Source organism: Megalobrama amblycephala, linkage group LG15 (genome assembly GCF_018812025.1).
Source record: "Megalobrama amblycephala isolate DHTTF-2021 linkage group LG15, ASM1881202v1, whole genome shotgun sequence".
In the NCBI taxonomy this organism is placed as follows: domain Eukaryota; kingdom Metazoa; phylum Chordata; class Actinopteri; order Cypriniformes; family Xenocyprididae; genus Megalobrama; species Megalobrama amblycephala.
In genome coordinates this window covers 23601113-23623268 of record NC_063058.1, presented here as the reverse complement: position 1 = coordinate 23623268, position 22156 = coordinate 23601113, and the positions used below count along the sequence as shown (strand labels likewise).

The following is a 22156-nucleotide window of genomic DNA, read 5'->3' as shown; positions in this document are numbered from 1 at the left end:
GGAGGTGGTGTGCCAGGAGTTGTACTAGTTGTAGATGGTACTTCTGTTGAAACAGGTGGCAGAGGCGTAATTGGAGTAGTGGAGGTGCTTGTCGGTGTTGAAGGAGGTGGTGTGCCAGGAGTTGTACTAGTTGTAGATGGTATTTCTGTTGAAATAGGTGGCAGTAATTGGTGTAGTGGAGGTGCTTGTCGGTGTTGAAGGAGGTGGTGTGCCAGGAGTTGTACTAGTTGTAGATGGTACTTCTGTTGAAACAGGTGGTGTAATTGGAGTAGTGGAGGTGCTTGTCGGTGTTGAAGGAGGTGGTGTGCCAGGAGTTGTACTAGTTGTAGATGGTACTTCTGTTGAAACAGGTGGCAGAGGCGTAATTGGAGTAGTGGAGGTGCTTGTCGGTGTTGAAGGAGGTGGTGTGCCAGGAGTTGTACTAGTTGTAGATGGTACTTCTGTTGAAACAGGTGGCAGAGGCGTAATTGGAGTAGTGGAGGTGCTTGTCGGTGTTGAAGGAGGTGATGTGCCAGGAGTTGTACTAGTTGTAGATGGTATTTCTGGTTGAAACAGGTGGCAGAGGCGTAATTGGAGTAGTGGAGGTGCTTGTCGGTGTTGAAGGAGGTGGTGTGCCAGGAGTTGTACTAGTTGTAGATGGTACTTCTGTTGAAACAGGTGGCAGAGGCGTAATTGGAGTAGTGGAGGTGCTTGTCGGTGTTGAAGGAGGTGGTGTGCCAGGAGTTGTACTAGTTGTAGATGGTACTTCTGTTGAAACAGGTGGCAGAGGCGTAATTGGAGTAGTGGAGGTGCTTGTCGGTGTTGAAGGAGGTGGTGTGCCAGGAGTTGTACTAGTTGTAGATGGTACTTCTGTTGAAACAGGTGGCCGAGGTGTAATTGGAGTAGTGGAGGTGGTTGTTGGTGTTGAAGTATGAGGAGGAGGAGGAGGAGGAGGACCAAAACAATCTTTCACACATATCTGTTGTTTCTCATCAAAAAAAGGATAATCCTTTGGACATTTTGGAAAACATCCTGCACAAAACAAATTATTCAAATGTTACACACAAATGAGGTATTTGTAGGTTCATAAACATTTCTTAGTGGCCCATCAACCAAGGCTTTTAAACTTAGCAAAAAATAATGCCTTTTAAAAAATTGTCCATTATAAGATTTTTATTAGTTCACAACAGAGGATAAAATAAGACAGACATTTTGGTTAGGAGCCTTTTTAAATGTCCACAACCTGGCAAACATTAATGTTTAGCACTATATATAAGGCCAAGAAACATCTAGTCTGCACTATGTATACTCAATCTTCAAAAACTCACCTTCCACGTTGGGTAAAGTGTTGTTGATAACCTTGTGGGAACAGGTTTTGTACCAAGGTGTAAATGGTCTGTAATGCCATATGCATTCTTCTTCATCTTCTACTTTTTTATTGTAGTAGTCACAGTACACAGCTGATAGGGAAAATGGACATAAGTATGAACATGTACTCACAGAAAATGCTCTGCAGTAATGAAAAAATGTTGATCAGACAATCAATTGATTTGTATCATCTTTCTCTGTGAAAGCAAGATGGCTGAAAAAATCAGATTCTGCAAGAAAATCACATTCAAAATTTACACTTAAGGCTTGTTCACACAAAACACATTTTTGCTTTGAAAAACACGAGACGAGGGCAGTGGAATGGGGAAAAAATGCAAGGTATTGAGATGTGTTTTTTAGAAGTTTAACTGATTTTAATTTAGAATGCCATGTCATGTGCGAGATGCTACAAACGAAGCAAGACGTGAGAGCGCAACTGTCATAACGGTCCGTCTAGCACGTTTACATAGAAAAACAACGGAAAAGTAGAGCATTGGAGTGGAAAAAAACATGTTCTGTGTGAACGGCCCCTTAAAATGTGCACTAGAATTAAAGATGCTTACGGCAGAACTCAGGTGTTCTCCAATCAACATTAACACCCGCATCATTGCAGGCTTGAGCGTAAGCTGCCACAGCTGTACAGAGGCACTCACAATCTCCACCTGTGTCACATGCACACGAATCCTTCACACAGTTCTCATAATATGGGTTTGGATCCACCTATGGGAACATGCATTTCCATGTGTTATGGTGGATTCTTGTTTACGACATTACAGGGAACTTCATTTATTGCCTCAAAAGGCTTTCAAACTGTACCTTTTTAGAGCAATTTATGAACTTATCTTCCATTATGATTATACATTCTTTTCTTGCCCAAGCCACACGATGGGGGGTCTCAAAGCATGGATCAAAGTCTGGTGCAGAATCAGGGCATCTGCTTGACACTTTCCAGCTATCAACAAACTCTATTAGATTTGTGGTTTGCAAACTGCCTTGAGTGGTGAAGTCATCTTTCCCATTCCCATTAAAATTTCCACATAGGCCACATACATTTTCCTGTAAAAACAAAGATCACTCTACTAAAACTGAGCAGTAAGCTTATCTCTGGAATTATCAAAATCAGTGTCTTCTCTGTTAAAACAACTGCAAACAGAACATTATTACAGTTGTTTAAGCAGTATGTATCAGTGGAATGAATACTGGATTATTCTGGATCACTCACCATGTGCTGAGGTTGCAGAATGATGTGGATGGTGGTTTTGCGATCCCACAAAACCGTCAGTCCAATGTCAGTATCAATAACAAGGTACATCCCAATTTTTCTCTCTATATAGTTGATCTTTGGTCCACTAGTAGTATTAGAGACTTTTACAGTCCCATCAGAAAGCTCTAGCACAGTTTCCTGTGAGTATGCAAGAGAGAGAAAAAAAAAAAAAATTCAGAATGAAATTGAGGATGTTGTTTTATATACTAAATGCATCAAGTCACATCTTTATAGTGCAATATAATACATATTTACAATATAAAGTGTTTCAAAGCAGCTTCACGGTAACAAACAGGAAATAACATAATTAATGATGCAAACATCATCAAATATGAGACAAATTCAAATTCTGCTGTAAAGCAGCTGTAGGAAAATAATAGTGTCATTATTCAGCTCAATTCAGTCCAATGCTGATTCAGTGTAGTTCAGTGAATGTGTAAAATTAATTATGAAACAAGTTCTATTCAGCTATATAAGCAGCTCTACTGAAGGCAATAGTGTCATTCAGTTCAAGACAGTTCAATGTTTAATTATTCTTTATTTAAAGACAGTTCAATGTTTATCCTTTATTTAAACACTGAATGCGTTGTACTGGATTTTGCATGTTATTCAAGATGGTTGTGCTAAATATCATAGAGACCTAATCTTACCCCCAAAATGATGACAACAGCCTTTGAGCATGTTGTCCCTGTTGTTCCACAAGGAATATTTTCAGTGATTACATGGAAATTTCCTGTCTTATTTCCACATTTGTCCTTAAAAACAAGAGGATGTTACTAAATGACAGCAATACAAAAACATACATTATGCCACCTGCTTAATGAATAAAGTGGTTATTAGTAATTAAAAAAAACTTTATGCAGAAGTTTTACTAATGATAGCAGGCCGTGAGTCACACGGCTACAATAAAGATGCACAGATAATAAAACAATAAAAGTACTGGTACCTGAGCAGCTATATAACTGCAGTCTCCCCTGAAGCCAAATCTTTGCTGGTCGAAAGTTTTATAATGTCCACTTCCGTATATTGTGCAGACGCCTGGACACTTATTTTTTGTACATATCCATTTACCCCCTTGACAAGTGCTGTAAACAGAGAAATATATCAAGTGGACTTGTGTTTACATAATGTTTTAGGTTCTAAAAAGCTAACTAGTTTATGTCTTCATTCAGGATTACATGCATTTGGTAGATGATTGTTATGCTTTTATCCAAAGCAAGCTACATTTAAATTTAGGTATAAATATTACATCATACTGGTGATTGAACCCATGACCTGCTAGCCTCTACTGACTGAGTTACAGCAATGCCCAGGCATGCGGCCGCAATTATAACAAGGAAAAACAAATATACGCTAATAAAGGGGAGGGGCAAATGTAGAATTTTGTGAATAACAGACTTCAGCAAATTTTTGCAAATGTAGATTCTGTGTGGTCCTAGTATTAAATGTAACTTTAAAAAAAAAGCTATGCAAAAGGCTGTTGGTTACGCACCACTTATTGCAATCTACAGTTATCTTTTCCCCCGGTTTATGAAAATCTCCATCATGAGGACACGGACATTCATGAGGTTTAACACATTTTCCTTTGCCATCGTCCAGTAGGCCTTTAGGACACTGGCATCCAGATTCACATTCCTGTGAGAACTGTGGGTGTGAAGAGGGAGAAAAAGAGAAAAAAACAAACAAAGAGGGTAACACTTTAGAATACTGTTCCGTCATTAATGAATAACTATGTGGAACAAATGAGTAAACGCACTATTAACATTCTTGTAACTACTATTAACGTAACAAGAAACTCTGATTAATGAACTATTAAGTTAAATTAGTTAAGTTAATTAGTAGCACTCAGCTGAGTGAGGTAGTTCACTTTTATCAGTAACTACTATTTTTTTTCATACTTCCGAGAAGACTAATAAGAACTACTGTATACAGCAGTGTTAATTTTAGCAGCCATTTTTGATTAAGTCTTAGTCTTTATCTTCAGATGAAAATGCTCTTTAGTCTTAGTCACATTTTTGTCTTTCATATTATAGTCTAGTTTTAGTCAATGAAAACTCATTGCATTTTTGTCAAGTTTTAGTCATTAATTTTAGTCAAACTACAGTTACGAACATTAATTTTGATGGCTATTTTATATGTAGACTTTAGCCAAAATAATCATTATAATTTTTCTCTTTAGACCAATTCATTTAAGCTAATGAAAAATTTGAATCAAGGTAACAGGTTGTATTGACACTGCACTCTAAGCAGTAGCACTTGTGCAGTTCTACATATCCCTTTTCAGTGGTTCTCAAAATTTTTAGAGCGTCGAACCTCCTGAGGGATTTAACATCCTTCCACATGCATAGTGCAGTTACACCTTTTGTCAAATTTGCCTTCTTAAATAGATTTTTCCAGTGCTTTTTTACCTTTATAAATACCTTTATAAAATAAATAATGCTTTAAATAAAAAAAACAAAAAATAAAAACATTCAATAAATTCAATGATGATAAAAACGAAGTGAAGTGATACTTTTAAATATTACATTAAAACCACCAGTAGGTGGCAGTAAGTCACTGTCTTTATGACTGAATCGTCGAGTCATTCATTCTTTCAGTATCAAAGCAAGCCCAAGTACAGGTCTCTGCAGGACATTAATGATTGATGGGTGAGACCATAAACAGAGAGGCTTTTTGAGATTGTTACCTGATTTGCCCACGTCAGAGTGTGGGTAGGGTTTAGGGGTAGGGTTGAGTGAATGGGTTCATTTTCATTGCATGATATTTAAAAACCCACCAGTTTGAAAATAACCACAAATACAGATACTCCTACTCTTGTTCCACAGAGACCTCATACTCAAGCAAGCGGCTGTATTTATGAAAGGTTCATTGAATCATTGATTCGTTCAAAGCCGCAGATTTGTTCACGAAACACAGCTTGTGTGCTGCAGTTCTGCTGTGGCTTTCGTTTGCAAAATAGAGCAAAAATACTGACAATACTGTTTTTGAGTATTGTGTGTATTGGATAGTTTACAAAATCAAATGATTGTAAAAAATTTTTGCCATTAAAATGCCATTGTTCTGACAAAAAAGTGTCCCAATCAACCAGAATTTACCCTACTTGAAATCATAATTGCACTGCATTATGTTGTTTTAAACCCAAAATATTTTACTTATAACATTCTCCATTAACAATTATTCAGTTAGGCCTATTTGTAACATTAAAAAAAAGTTGCTTCAATGTAGCTGGCTACTTTTTGAAAGTAACTTGTAGTGTAGCTAACTGCTTTTTCAGAAGGGTAGCTTGAATGTAACTACTTTAACTTACGAGTAGCTTATAGTTGTCAAACTACAGTTTCAGAGTAACTTCATCTTCCCATCCTGCCGACATCTGTTGCTATCATCGGCAGTACCTCCCCAACAATTAATTTAAGATTTCCCGTGAGTGGGTGCAGTTTCAGCCCCAACAGCGGATATGCCCACAGCATATGGCTGGGTGGTTAGTTAACACATTTTTCTGTGATGTGACAAACTCAGAAAATATTCAATATTGCTTTGCACACACTTTAAACAATTCGACGCGACTAGGAGAAGAGTAAACTTCAAATAGGTATGTAAGGTTTCTTTTTTATAAATAATTTAGTGTCATTTCTTGAGTATTTGTGTATGAGTGTGCAATATAGTTGGGGGGAGGGGTGCTACCCAGCCAGCACAGCATGGTGGGGCCCAGATGGGTGTCACCTGGGCTGTCTAACTGGGGCCCAGACATTTTTGTCCACAGTTTCCATGGAGGCCCCACATGGGTTAGCCCAGATGAAATGAACACTGCTCAGTGTGCACACTACAGGCTGTTAAATGTAATACAGAAACATGCTGGAGTTAATGAGATAATTAGGTCATAACGAGCAGAATCACCAAAGGACAGAGGAACAACAATAACTACAACTTCAGCCACAGCCTTCAATGAAATCAACTGAAGATAAAAGACATTAAATCTCTCAAGATCTGATTAAACATCTCCACAAACACATTACCAGCTTCACTTATTACTAACCAGATTTAGTAATTTAGTTTTTCTAGCTGTTCCACCCTTAAAAATGGCATTAGCAGGATGAAGGGATACACTTTGAGAAGACAAGAGAGATTGGAAACTAGACTCACACAATCAACTTCCTGTTGCATACAAGTCTGTGCACATGCCAATCCATGTTCATCTTTGCGTGCTGTACTGCAGTTGAAGAAAACCTTTGGAGTAAGACACTCTGCAAAAGACAGTCAGATACAGAAAAAAAAAGACTCATGGGTACTTACTGTGGTTTTGAGCAATTTTACAACTGTTAATAGCCTACTATCGTTGGTTATCTAAACAAGTTACTTTCACTGTGCATCTGATAACCATAATTACCCAGTACATGTACACCAACAGCAAACTCATTTAAAGTATATTCTAGGTTCAATACAAGTTAAACTTAATATGCAACACTTGTCCTTTAACCTGTTTAATGTTCAGGGTGTAAAAGAGAGGTATCTAAATGTATTTATTCTTACCCAGAATTTGGTTTTTCCAAGACTGACAATGCAATGTTCCATTCACGCAAACACTGAAGAGAAAGTATCAGATTGCCTTAGGTTTAAAATTTACAGATTAGAACGAGTACATTTCAAGACTTTTAATTATTTACAACTACTGCATAAGTAATAGTATCATTCACTTACCAGTGTTCATTATTAATGTTGATAGACGTGCCAGGTTGGACTGTCTCTCCTTTGTAGTCACATGGACATTTTTCAATAGGTACACACAGTCCTTTCTTATCCTGGTAGAATCCATCTGGACATGCGCATCCATCAACGGGCACAAAGTCAACGCTGCAGATTTGGCGTTTAGAGGCGAGAGAAAGACAGGTACGCTGGCAGCTCTGCAGCCGATAGGAGTAGTTCTGTGATTTCGGGCAGTTCTCTGTATACTTCTCTGTGGGGATAAGTTTGAAAGGAAGGTGTTGTAAAAGTGCATGTTGTGCAGACCTGTACTCTATAAAATGAAAACGGCTGAGCTCTTTCAAAATGACAACCTCAAATCATCTAACCTAAAAGACTTTGGTGGGAGTGGACGATAGGAGGGTGAGTAAATGATGACAGAACTTTCATTTTTGAGTGTTCTAAGTGCTTGTGGCAGTTTTGGCAAAGTCCCTTTAAGTGTTATTCTATAGTATATTTGGTTTTATCATCTGCCAGTTTAAATGCTCAAGCTCTTCAAAGGAGACCTATTATGCAAAATTCACTTTTAAATTGTTTTTTAACATAATTATGTGTCTGCAGTGTGTGTATATAACCTCCCTGTTGTGGTAAAAATCCATCTACTCCATTTGTTATTTTCCCCATAAATCTCAAAATGAGCAAGGAATGTACTCCAATTTGATGTCACATTGGAATAAGTGTTTGCCCTATTAGCTTAGCTCAGAAAACAATTTATCAGAAATTTAAACTGATATAGCTTTAAAACACATGCAAATAGTAAACTTTGATGATGAAGAATAGCATGTTTTTGCTTCAGCTCAAAAATAGGCTTTACAACATGGTATAATAAATGATCTGTGGGGTATTTTAAGTTGAAACTTCACAGACACATTCTGGGGACACAAGAGACATCTTGTGAAAAGGGGCATAATAGGTCCCCTTTAAAGCAGGATGGATTCAAATTGGCTGTCAATGTTATTTCGTTCATAAGCTGGAACAATTTTTTTTTTTTTTTTTTAGAATGGTTTTCAAAACTATTGCTATCGTTCACTGCCATTACCATTCATGGTTTAGTCACACCTAAATCCAAAAAATCTTTCAGTTTAAATGATTCACATCTATCTGTCTACCAAAACATCTGCTTTCATCCTTCTTACCGCACACAATTTCTCGCCAGCCTTGAAGAAATATTCCTTTAACCGCACAGGCCCGGGCGTATGAGGAGAACACCGCACACAGACAGTCCTCACTTCTCTTACAGGAACAACTGGAGTATTTGCATCTCTGAAAGCACATAAACATGTTGTGTCACTTCTTATTGTGGGAGGTTGGGTAACGTTCATTAGAATTTTTGAAAATTGCCTGTTTCAGATCATACTTTGTAGTAGCTGTCTGGATTGACAGTGGTGTGACATTTGGCAAAGAGACTCTCCTTGTCCTTCATCATGGAACACCAGTGCTCAGCAAATTGCTCTAAAGGCATCATAACATATGGTTACAAGCAAAACTGTATATGCGAACATTTTCTTTATAGGTTTAACACAATACAAAAATTAGATATTGTAAATAGTCTGCCTTCTGTGCAAAAAAAAGTCTCTCACCGATCTCACTGCTGTAGGAACAGGGGTCTTCTATCCTCTCTTCATGGTCAGGGCAGTTGGACTGGGCCTTCCAGGCATTAGCGAAGGAATCCGCTGTACCCTCCACCAGGCCCTGAGGGGTCTTCAGGTCATCAGACAGCACTTTGTTAAAATTTCCACAGAGACCTGCACAAAGAAATGAACACCACAAATAATTCAATTCAATTCAAATTTATTTGTATAGCGCTTTTCACGATACATATCATTTCAAAGCAGCTTTACAGAGAATGAATGTCAACATCACAATTTAAAGAATGCACTTAGCAAATAATGTAATAATTTAGGCAATTAATTTACAATCACTGTTAGCAGTTTAACTGAAGGTAGAAGCAATGAGCTCCTGGAAAAATTAATTACATTAACAATAATTAGGATATAGAAATTGGGCAATGTGCATGTTGATCCAGATGATTGCGAATTGAAATAAAAGAGGAACATATAGGGTCACATGCACATGATATCATTGGAAATCAGGATTGATTCTCAAACTGCCCAGTTCATATGAAATCATGCAGGTGCAGCTTTAACCGTCTGCATGAACGAGTAACTGAAGTCAAGCTTCGATAGTTATCAATATGGTAAGCAGCAGGGCTCGATTTGTTGAAAAAAATGACAAAAAGCATCCTCTCTATAAAGCCACCCCCCCCCCCCCTTTCCATCCCACCACAATGTTATGTATTGTGTAAATCTTATCATGTAAACAAAATTTTAAAATTCTCTGTATGATAATTAACAAACTATAAATAACAACGATTGACCAATCAGTACTCAGTATTGTACCGCACTGCCACACAGTCACGCCAGAGCTCTGATTCAAGCCACTCCTCTTCCAATAACAGCCAGTTCCATCAGCCCCTCGACTTCTCCTCTGGCTAAACTCTATGGTGTGGAATTGCTTCTGGTTTTCTGGTCTACAGCTTCACCTAGTAAAGAGGATTTTAGCCCGTCAGCCTGTTGGCTCCACCTTGGCTCCTCCCTCCTTCGGCTCCATCTGGGACCATTGTCCTTACGGCTCCACCAGGCTGCCTCGTCCCTCCGTCCTCTACCTTGGGCAGACGTTGCTCTGTCTGCACCATGGACTTATGGGCCTTCAGCTACACTTCGTCTCTCCACCCCTTCAGCTCCGTTGGGCTCCACTTTGGTCCTCAAGGCAGGAACACACCAAGCCGACGGTCGGCCGTTGGGCAGTTTTTATTCGTCGGCCGACTAAGTTTTCTCAGTGTGTTCCGCACCGTCGGCTGAAGTTGGTCCTCGTCGGCCTTTTTTCGGCCGATTCAAAATGTTGATTCGGCGTTGGAGCTCGTCGGTCCGTCGGGCCATCTGATCATTCTGATTGGCTGCTCAGCTACTGCCACCTGCTGTTTCGGAAAGGCATTTCATCTCACGCAGCCGCAGAACTGACGTGCTGCTTGGCCGTCGGCTGTTTAGCGTCGGTTTGGTGTGTCAGGGCAACTTTGGACACAGACGCTGCCGACGTGAGCCAACCCCGCAGTCTGCTTTCGTCGCCACTAGTTCATCAGCGTCGGCTTGGTGTGTTCTGGCCTTCAGTCAAACTGGCTCCATATAAGTCCTCTGACACCCTAGCTCCACCTCCGTCACTCGGCACGAACTGGATGCTAGTTCAGAGCTAGTGCTAGTGCCAGTTCGGAGTTGGTTCAACTGAAAAGCCTTCTAAGAACCGGGTTGCCTTTCAACGGGCTAGAGAGCAAGCACAGAGCCAGGTCTCTGAGCACCAAACCAAACACACCAAGCTTGTTTGAGATGCATCAGCTTCTCGCAGAGTGATCGCCGCATGACATCAAAGCACTGCGAGAACCATCCAAAAGCACAAGGAGTCGAAATGCTCTACAAACGCTCCCGCGGCACTCCGATGTCACCTGCCAATTGGTCTGCACTGCTCCGATGCATCTTGAACAAGCCTTCCATCAACAATGGCAGATGTTTCGCTAATATTGATGCTCATGGCTTTGCGAACCTACATTGGCATCCAAACACAGCTCGCCGTAATTTGTATATAGACGGAGATTACAATCGAGCTGCTATTAGCTTGATTAGCTGCTACTGCTATTTCAAAAATGGCGGTTACAAGTTGTTCTTGTTGGTCACGGTAACCCCGCCCCCAGCCCCTGACACAAGCGGTTCTTACTTCTAGACCAGCAATGTTTTGGTGCTACTTACAAACCACTCTTCCTGGTTCGGAGCTGGTGCTTTGGGTGTCGAAAGACAAAGAACTGATTTGAAACTAGGCTTTGACTCCAAACCAGCATTTAAACTGCCTTGGTGGAAAAAGGGTAACTGTGGCTCTGCCTCAGCCTCCAGGACCATCGGTGTCGTGCGGTCTCACTGGTTCACCATCTTTGCCTTGGGAAGGTAGGATGGTTGCCTATGTGTTTGGCTTGCTGTCTCCTGCTCTCGTTTGTTTGTTTTACTACCGACAGTCGCTCCTGGACATTCAAACCTTATTTATGGACATTTATAAGCCAGACGTGGAGCGTGTTTTTAACCATTCACACAGGAGTTTTCCGACAGACATTCTGGAGTGGATACGCCGGTGGTCTCTTAACATGTCCTGGAGAAAGTGCAGGAGAAAATGCAGGAAACAGGGGATCATCCATCATAAATATAATCCATACGACTCCAAGGGGTTAATAAAGGCCTTCTGAAGCAAAGCGATGGGTTTTTGTAAGAAAAATATCCAAATTTATAAAGTGCCGGAAGCTAGTTATTTTTACTTTATAAAGTTTTAAATATGGATTTTTTTCTTACAAAAATGAGACTGTCCTCAAAAAAACAAACAAACAACAAAAAGACCTTATAGGTCGTTTTTCAACCACCTTATTACCACCTATATTTACGTTTTAGAGTCATGCGCCCTCTAGCTGGCGTAAAAATATTGACAATGTCGTGTTACGTCTGTCGTCATGAAATTACGTATGACTGTCATTACCAATCAAAATGCGTGTTAATTTAAATGCAATGTGTGGACTTTTTATACCATTTGTCCTATTTCCATTTAGCAAAACTCTTTTTTTTTTTATTAACGACTACACCCACCCCACCCCTAAACCTACACTTAGTGATTTATAATGCATTTACACTTTATGAGACATGCAGGATCGAATCCATGATCGCATGATCACATGATTGCATATTGTTATATATTGCAATGCTCTGCCAATTGAGCTACATGAAACCTGAAATATTACGCAGATAAAAGGGAACAATGCATTAAAATGAAAGCGTCCTGTTGTGGATATGGGTGCAACTTTAGCAAACGCTCATATGGATCATATTTCATGAATTAAAATGAAAGTGTCCTGTTGTTGATAGGGACGCAACTTTAGTAAATGCTCCTATGGGTCATATTTCAGGGAAGTGACAAACGACCTATATAGGCGTATTGGTTGGAGAACATGTTGTTATGATAGATGGATGCATTTTTGGGGGGGTTCAAAACAAGCCCCCGGTCACTATAACACTTGGAAGAGCCAGGATATTTTTAAATATATCTCTGATTGTGTTCGTCTGAAAGAAGATATACACTAAGGATGGCTTGAGGGGGAGTAAATCATGGGATAATTTTCATTTTTGGGTGAACTATCCCTTTAATTCAAATGCTAAACTTCATATGTTGTTTTTTTTAATTTCTCACCACAAGTCTTGCCCTGGAAGCTTTGGTTCACAGTGATGTACACCTGCATAAGAGGCACCAGCTGTACCTGCACCTGCAGCCCAAAGGAGGTCTGAAGCATGATGTGAAACGATGACGGCTTGAACACTGTGAAGTCAGCTGGGAGAAAGAGACAAGACAAAGATCACTGAATCTTCACAAAAATATCAGCCTTCACAAACAATCATTCCTTAAGTTTCAGCAGGTTTTAAAACAAAAGAAATACAGAGCTTCTCTCTCTCACCTGCCATGTAAGGAAGTAAAACCTTTGCATTGTGTTGTACTGTGCCGTCATAGTTAATCACCAGACGCTAATGAAAAAAGACATATTATTGACACATTGAGTAATGTGTTGACTGTAGAAACTTACAAGCGGGAAGAAAAGAGGGAATGTACTCACATTGTTCTTATCGTTGTGAAATAGCACTTCTATAGATTTCAAACAGGTGCCAACAAGAGTACCACAAGGATATATCTGAACCAATATGATGAACTTTGTCTCGTTACAGTCCTATAAAAACATAAATAGAGTTTTATAGAGTGTATTGTTTATTATTAAGAATTTCACATATGTTCGTAAATAAAAATGTCATGACATGAATGAATACAAACTTAATCATTCTAAATTCCAAATGTAGATGTCTTAGCAGTTACAGAAGGTGAAGTTACAGAAACATGCTTACTTTTGAGAGCACATAGATGCACTCTCCATGGAAAGTGAATTCTTTCCCATCGTAGGTGGTGAAGTGAGATCCTTCCTCTACTGCGCACAGGCCAGGGCCGGGAATACTCTCACAGATCCACTTTCCCTCCTCACATATACTGTAATACACAATAAAATTAAAAACAGACAGTAAACAACCCCCTTCAGGACTACTGATACAATGTAATAATACAAACGTTTGGTGTATAGTTTATAGTGTTTTTTTTTTGCAATTAAAGACATGTAGGAGAAGAAAATAGTAAAATGTGTTTTATTACCATTCCTCCTCCATATTGTAAAAACCCTTTCCTGGCTCGTAGTTGATGTTGTTGTGTGTGCACTGACATTTCTCCACAGGGATGCAGCCATTGTGTGTGATATCATCAAATACAGTTCCTATAACACATTTCATATTTACCCAAATACATACAGTACACATTTTTCCTCATTTGTTTACACACAAAAGCTCATTCTATTAGCCCAAAATTGCTAACTATTTCTTCAACTTCTATTGTGTATTTCAGATTACAGATTGCTAATGACTTCTCCGAAAAGCTCTGATCTAGTCAGAGCTGCCCTATTAAATAAATACAGTAAAAACTGTAATATTGTGAAATATTTTTGCAACTAAAATAACTGTTTTCCATTTGAATATATTTTAAACTGTAATTTATTCCTGTGATCAAAGCTGAATTTTCAGCATCATTACTCCAGTCTTCAGTGTCACATGATACTTTAGAAATTATTCTAATAAGTTGATTTGCTGTTGAAGAAACATTTCGTATTATTATCAATGCTAATATTTTTATGAAAACAACGATACACTATCATTCAAAAGTTTGTGTAAATAAGAAAAGAAAAGTGTTAACGTTTGTAATGGGTGTGCATCACATACTGCATCACGTGAATGTACTTATCATCCATAAATGGATATGTAAAATAAAAAAGGGTTCTGGTATGACAGAAAACCAAGTGATGTGTGTATTTTTCCCTCCGTAATGTTCATTAAATTTACCGGCTATAGCTCACACAAATGGCTTGTTTAATAAACAAAATATTTATTAAAAATAAATTAACACTTATTCAGCAAGGGTGCATTAAATTTAACAAAAAAAATCACATGGTTAGGTGTAAAAAGTCTTTAATAAACTGGGCTAAATCATTAAAATATTAAAGGTGTTGATCAATGCATTTCGTTTTTTTTTCTTTTTTTTTTCTAAGCTTATACGACAGGAACAGTAAGAGGTTACGGAGAAAAAAATTACTATTTTTATAATATTTTTATAATATAAAATAAATATATAGAAAGATTAACACCGGCAGCTCACAGCTGTACAGTAGCATTCAAGTATGAAATTGAATGAACAAACGTTAAAATAAAACACTTTATAGACTTAACTGTATAAATTATACATTGATTCTTATTAAAGCTGCTGTATTAAAGTTTTTCTGTCAAGGCCAGTGAGTGATTTTCTCTTCGTCTTTTGTTGTTTTATTGACATTAAAGGTGCCCTTGATTCAAAAATTGAATTTACCTTGGCATAGTTAAATAACAAGAGTTCTGTACATGGAAATGACATACAGTGAGTCTCAAACTCCATTGTTTCCTCCTTCTTATATAAATCTCATTTGTTTAAAAGACCTCCGAAGAACAGGCGAATCTCAACATAACACCGACTGTTACGTAACAGTCGGGGTGTACGCCCCCAATATTTGCAATGCCAGCCCAAACATTATGAAAGGCATTAGACAAGCAGGCAGTATTAACGTCTGGATGCAGCACAACCGAATCATCAGACTAGGTAAGCAAGCAATAACAACAGCGAAAAATGGCAGATGGAGCAATAATAACTGACATGATCCATGATAACATGATATTTTTAGTGATATTTGTAAATTGTCTTTATAAATGTTTTGTTAGCATGTTGCTAATGTACTGTTAAATGTGGTTAAAGTTACCATCGTTTCTTATTGTATTCACGGAGACAAGAGCCGTCGCTATTTTCATTTAAAACTTGGAGTCTGTATAATGCATAAACACAACTTCATTCTCTATAAAACTCTCCAACAGTGTAGCATTAGCCGTTAGCCACGGAGCACTATCAAACTCATTCATAACCAAATGTAAACATTCAAATAAACACTGTACTTATGCGATTAGACATGCTGCATGATGAACACTTTGTAAAGATCCCTTTTGAGGGTTATATTAGCTGTTTGAACTTTTTTTTATGTTGCTTAAGGCAAGCGCGAGCTCCGTGGGCGGAGAGCACGAGCAATTAAAGGGCCAGCAGCCCTGAATCGGCTCATTTATAATGATGCCCCAAAATAGGCAGTTAAAAAAATGAATTAAAAAAAAATCTATGGGGTATTTTGAGCTGAAACTTCACAGACACATTCAAGGGACACCTTAGACTTATATTACATCTTGTAAAAAAAAGTTCTAGGGCACCTTTAAATGGATAGCTCACCCCAAAATGAAAATTCTGTCATCATTTACTGTCATCATTTACTTATGCTCAGGTTGTGTAAAACCTGAATTAAGTTCTTTCTTCATAAAAGATATTTTGAAAAATGTGGGCAATTAAACAGTTGCTGGTCCCTATTGACTTCCATTGTAGGAAGAAAAAAAAAATTCTATGGAAGTCAATGGCCGTCAACTGTTTGAACAACATTAGAGTAAGTAAATAATGATATCATGTTAATTCTGGGGTGAACTATACCTTTGAGGACAAGCGGCAGCGTTTACTATAAGGCTGCTGTCACTTTCATTACATTCAGACTGACAAATCCAATAAATGCAATTTTTGTGCATATCCATTTAAAATCTGATCAAATTTAACATGTGAATGGCAAAAAAATCACATGAAATGCTAGTTTTACAAATTTGTTTCGAGGTACAAATCGGCGTACGTGATTTGAAATACAATTCAAATCGCATTTCTAGAAATTGTTGTTGTTGTTTTTGGCATATGCCTACTAATACCATGGCCATAGAAACCAATGCACATATTCCCGAAAGCGAAAGAGAGGTATGTACACACAAATCTGATCTGAACAGAACACAATGTGGACATTTTAGATCAGATTCCAATAGGATACACAAGTAATCGGATTGTAAACAGTTCACTGTTTATGTTAACCTTGTGTGTATTTGACAGTATTAGTGCAATAAGATGCAAAAGATAACTTAGTCCACTAATCACACGCTGTTTGACAGGCTTTTAGTGTGTGCTGCATTAACACCTCAGGTGTGCATTATTTTTCTAATAATTATACAATTTACATTTTTGCATTTAGCAGATGCTATACGAAGTGAAAAGAGAGGAACAAAGCAATTTGTTAAGGAGCCAACAATATTTCTATTTTACAATGCCAAGTATATGGCAACTAGATTAGGAAGCAAGCTAGAGAAGAGGAGAAATGCAGAGAAGATTTTTTTTGTTGTTGTTGTTTGTTTAATAATATATGTAATAAAACTGTTAAAATAAAATGGCTGGGTTGCAAAAAAGAAAAAAGAAAACAACCTTGATGTTCATGTGGTATGGTTGTGTGAAAACCATTATATGGGGATATTTTAGGTGTGTTTTATGCAAATTCTACCTGAAGGAAAGCCCTCCCTCAATTAGAATATTTATGTGCATTTATAAACAAATTTATGTGCATTTATTTTGCATGAATTTTTTTTGTGCACAAAAATAACCAAATTCAATGCAGTTTTTAGCAAAATCTAAGTTTTTTTTTTGTCAGGAAAGTTGGAGGTTTTTAGTTTTAAGATTGTGTTTTGAAAAAACGTTTTCAAAAAGAAATGTGTCTTTGTGATCGTACTGTAAAATCACAATTTATTCTATATGTGGTTCTTAAATCAACCACATTAAATAAAATATTGTATATGGTGGTACTAAGATTAAATTAAATATTGTGAATTAGGTACTGACCTGGTGGGCAGAAGCAGCCATCGATCTTGTGTTCCTCACACAGTGTGACTTTGTGCGAACATGTGTCCATACAGGGGGAGCCGCTTTCAGAATGTACCATATTGTAGGGGCATGTGACAGCTGCATGGGAATACAAGTCATACAGAGACTGATTACAGGATATATATATATATATATATATATATATATATATATATTATATAATTTATTTTGTCAAATAGTGTAGTTATTTCCATTTTGACTGATGTAATTTGTATTTTAGGAAGGAAATGCATGTGACAATACAGCTGACAGTATTAATCTGTAATGTGCAAAAGCTATTAATGAATAATTTAAAAGTAGAAAAAATCAAAGCAAAGAAAAAGTAAAAGAGAAAAGAATCCTGTGAAGTCCACCGGAGATAAATGGTTATTACCGCAGAAATCATGTGTTCTCCAGTTCGGTGGATTTCCCCCAGCATGCGAACACTGACGTGAATATTCAGACAAAGTCGAACAGAGCGAGGAGTTGTCGGTGTCTTCAGGTTCGTACATGCACATATCAAGTATACAGGCACTGATATACGGCTCAGGGTTCAAAATCTTATTACAGGAGAACCAGTCTTCATCCTCCAAAAGATCTGCACAATCTGCCTTCTGTTGTGACAAAGGCATAGTGTATTTTTAACCTTTAGCCTCAGAGATCCACATTAAATATCAATATTGTAATTATTTGAAGCTGTTGTCATAGTGATTGGATGAAGCCATTAAGAAATACATGAAGTAATCCCACCTAAATCTATTAAACCCATAGAGATAGTTTTGCGACTTACATAATTGTCACACTTGTTTAACAAGTTTTTCTCGTCATCTTCTTCAGAGGGATTTTGGCAATTATCATTTGGGATGTAAACACTGTGCTTATTCCCAAACTCAATGAAGCCAACCGTTCGTTCGAATCCTGATCCTTTATTGAATAAGATAAGGCATAGATGAGTTTTCTAATAAAAATACTTGATCTACTTGGAGAGCTATGAAATTAGCAATACATGAAAATGTGCTGTCTGTAATTAAGAAATGACAAAATAAGACAAAGGTTCAGTGAATTACCACAACTCACCTGATTCAATAAACTCATCAGGAACTCCATTGAAATCGCCACACAATCCACAGGTTTGATCTGAATATTTAGAGTCCAATTCTACCTAAAACAGCCATAAAGAAAGACCGATTTCAACAAATGACCCCTGCATCACAGTTAGTCTATGATTTGTATCCTCGTTTTCTTATGCAATCAAAGTCCCTTTCAAGGACAGATGTCAAGGACGCAGGAAGTTTTCACAAGATTGTAAATGCAATGAAAATATTTGTTCATTTACATTTATTTATTATTAACATTTATTAATTTATTTGCAATAAATTAGAATAAACATAGAATGACATTTCTCAAATGCATTATCTTATTTTAACCATGGAAAGGAAAAGGGTATTACAGAAGCATCCTAACTCGACAAAAAAAAATCCTTAAAACTGTCTTAAAAATCAGACAACCCCACTTCAAAATTATTTAAAAGCCAACTGTAAAAATCAAATAATAATAGGCCTGTCTGAATATAGCATCACATTTATTAATGATACAAGATGAAGAACAGCATTGTTTGATAGTGGAAAGACTTTTTAAACACCCAAATGATGTGCTGCACTTTGACAACAAATCACTGATAAATAATTACAGACTCCCATGAAATATAGTGATAGGCTTTGCCTTCTCTACCAAGCTTAACAAATTGTATCTTTCTGCAGCACTTAATTAAAAGCACACCTATTTTTTCTCCATTTTAATCTCTAGCGTTTACTTCACAGCGGCTGCTTGAGTGTCTTTGTTTGCTTGGTAACAGACCTGAGAGTTGATTAGCCAACTCGATAGAGCAGTTTAAGACTTCCTAATGACAGATAAAATGAGATTTTGGAAAATAGGATAAAGTTAAAATTTGCTTCTGTAATACCAATTTGTGAAAAATCCTAAATTAACTTGTCAGATGTCAAGACTTAAAGGATTAATCCACTTTCAAATAAAATTTTCCTGATAATTAACTCACCCTCATGTCATCCAAGATATTCATGTCTTTCTTTCTTCAGTCACAAAGAAATTAAGGTTTTTGATGAAAACATTCCAGGATTATTCTCCTTAAAGTTGACTTCAAAGGCCTCCAAACGGTTGAAGGTCAAAATTACAGTTTCAGTGCAGCTTCAAAGGACTTTAAACGAAACCAGACGAGAAATAAGGGTTTTATCTAGCGAAACAATTGGTCATTTTCCAATCGGTCCCTATTCTATTTACGGAAAAAAACTGAAGCGGAAGCACTTGCAAGGTGATCATTTGTGTTTATAAAGCATATACAGTTTTTTTTTGGTTTTTTTAGAAAATGACCAATCGTTTCTCTAGATAAGACCCTTATTCCTCGTCTGGTATCGTTTAAAGTCTTTGTAGCTGCACTGAAAGTGACATTTGGACCTTCAACAGTGGAGCCCATTGAAGTCCACTATATGGCGAAAAATCCTGGAATGTTTTCATCAAAAACCTTAATTTCTTTGTGACTGAAGAAAGAAAGACATGAATATCTTGGATGACATGGGGGTGAGTAAATTATCAGGAAATTTTCATTCAGAAGTGAACTAATCCTTTAAGATTTAACCCCTGGAGCCCCCTGGAGTCTGAAGTACATGTCTGGTCATTTGCATTGTATGGAACTGCAGCAGCTACCATGTCTACCTTTCTTGTTCTGCACAAGTGGGCAATTGTTGCCATAATTATTAAATATAGATACTAGTCCATGTATTTAAAAAATTCTCAGGAATAAATTGACTCACCATGACTGCATCTTTTTTGTTCCACATGACAGTAATGCCCGTTTTGGAATGGACCCTGGTGTAGTCTGTGTTCTCTTCCAGAAGGATCCCTCCTATATACACGGGCAGCGTTTTACTAAATAAAAGAAATAATTAAAATCATTTTTGCACCTATTTTGTGTTTGCTATGGGAGGAAAAAAAACAGCAGAAAAAGCAGTTCCCCAGAATCTTACTTTTCTCCATTGACCACGACCTGGTTCTCGGTCAAATGAATGGTGATGACATCAATATTAATCGACACGCTGCTGATCTTTGGGTCATTGTCGAGTCCTGTTCTCTTCACATTAACTGAGAACTGGCGAATGAGGTTTTGGCAGTCAGACACCAGGTTATACTCGCACGTGCCTGGGAACTGATAAACGTCCCCATCGAACGTCTTGAAGTGGAAGTTTCCCCACATACTGCAGATGTTGTTGACATGGTTACTGGGATAGACTGGTAAAAACAAAGAGAGAGAGAGAGAGAGAAATTGCAAAGACTTACTCCTGGATTCACCTATAGTGATGTTATGTATCCAGCATGGTTTTGCTTAATCTTTTGCTTAATCCTTTATTAAGTTTATATAATGTCCACTTCAAGTGTGCTTTTGATCAAAACAAAGACAGAGTTTGTGAAATTTTAAAGTTTGAAATGAGAAGACTTTTTTAGGCTTTTGTTTTTAATGATATTTACATAACTGGCTGTGGTGCAACTATCCCCACCACTTTTAAAAACAAAATGTTTTCTATTAGTTTAATGTGTAGGTTCATTTAGAAATACATAAAGCACCAATTGTACTTAATCTGTGAATAATTTTGTTACTTTATAGTTTCTTTGTGAATCAACGTGATTAGGACAGGTCATATCATCCATAAACACAATGCCATATTCACCTGCTGTAGTTGTTGGCCATGCTTCTGTTGTTGTAAAGTCCACAGGATCTTCTGTAACGCCATAATCTTCCATAAAGTCTTTAAGCAAAGAAAAACAGATACAGTCATATTGTGTAGCTAATATTATGAAAATTTCTTGCAGCAACAGATCAATTTTATTTTTTCTAACCTGCTTGTATGGACTGCAGCCCCACCAGCAGGACGACCCATCTCAGCATCCACATCTGGGACATCCTCACAGTCCCCATGGAGGCGACGAGCATCATCAAGAGCTAATGTGAGCTGTCTTTCAGAACTTGTCCTTTTATAGTAAATTGTAGTTTACTTTGGAAGAATGTAATTGATGATATAAGGTGGAACCCAGCACACGCACTAAACTCAAATACATCTCAAATAAACAAGGATGTAAATGTTGATATTGGGGATGCAACTATTTTCTAGAGAAGTTACACAGTATAATGCACAGTAAACTTTACTCATATCTAATGTCTATATTATTTTAAATATGAACTATTGCTGGTTCTGGGTTAGCACGATACGCCTATTTGCATGTAATTTACATTTAAGGCATTATTTATTACGAAAGCATTATTATTTAAGGTGTGTCTATTTTTGTTCCACCAGTGAAAATAGAACACAACAAAGTCAAAGCAGGACAAATCATTGTGCGTTTTCAACACTGTAAGCTCAGACAAGTGTGATATGAACAGTGAAAAGTTCTAATGTTGTCAGACTGTTGGAATGGCAAATGACCAAAACTAGCAGATAAATAATTTCAGCTTGCTTCTGTGTACATATGAAATGGTGCACTGTAAAAAATAAATCCAACTTGAAGAAGGTCTTCTGACAAATGTTAAAGGGATAGTTCACCCAAAAATGAAAATATGATGTTTATCTGCTTACCCCAGGGTTTCCAAGATGTAGGTGACTTTGTTTCATAATCATAAAAATCATAATTTGTGTTCTACTGAACAAATAAAATCACCTACATCTTGGATGCCCTGGGGGTAAGCAGATAAACATCATGGGTCCTATTTTAACGATCTAAACGCAAAGTGTGAAGCGCACGGCGCAGGTGCACTCAGGGCGTGTCCAAATCCACTTTTGCTATTTTAAC

The 22156-nt window shown here is 37.5% G+C and overlaps 1 protein-coding gene across 1 annotated transcript; it reads right to left on the bottom strand.

Annotated features, from left to right (window-relative positions):
• Positions 1 to 385: 385 nt before the first annotated feature.
• On the bottom strand, positions 386 to 21644 carry LOC125246876 (mucin-2-like). Its single transcript, XM_048157966.1, has 27 exons — positions 21209 to 21644; positions 21040 to 21117; positions 20341 to 20602; positions 20128 to 20242; positions 18377 to 18461; positions 18090 to 18223; positions 17694 to 17913; positions 17279 to 17398; positions 13619 to 13736; positions 13321 to 13459; positions 13038 to 13148; positions 12882 to 12948; positions 12620 to 12757; positions 8929 to 9093; positions 8706 to 8800; positions 8485 to 8611; positions 7307 to 7562; positions 7139 to 7191; positions 6752 to 6852; positions 4104 to 4255; positions 3558 to 3696; positions 3262 to 3366; positions 2570 to 2749; positions 2164 to 2403; positions 1911 to 2067; positions 1308 to 1439; positions 386 to 1011 (listed from the first exon to the last, which is right to left on the bottom strand). Exons 1-27 carry the CDS (start codon positions 21303 to 21305, stop codon positions 524 to 526), a joined length of 4074 nt encoding a protein of 1357 aa, XP_048013923.1. The 5' UTR covers positions 21306 to 21644; the 3' UTR covers positions 386 to 523.
• Positions 21645 to 22156: the final 512 nt, after the last annotated feature.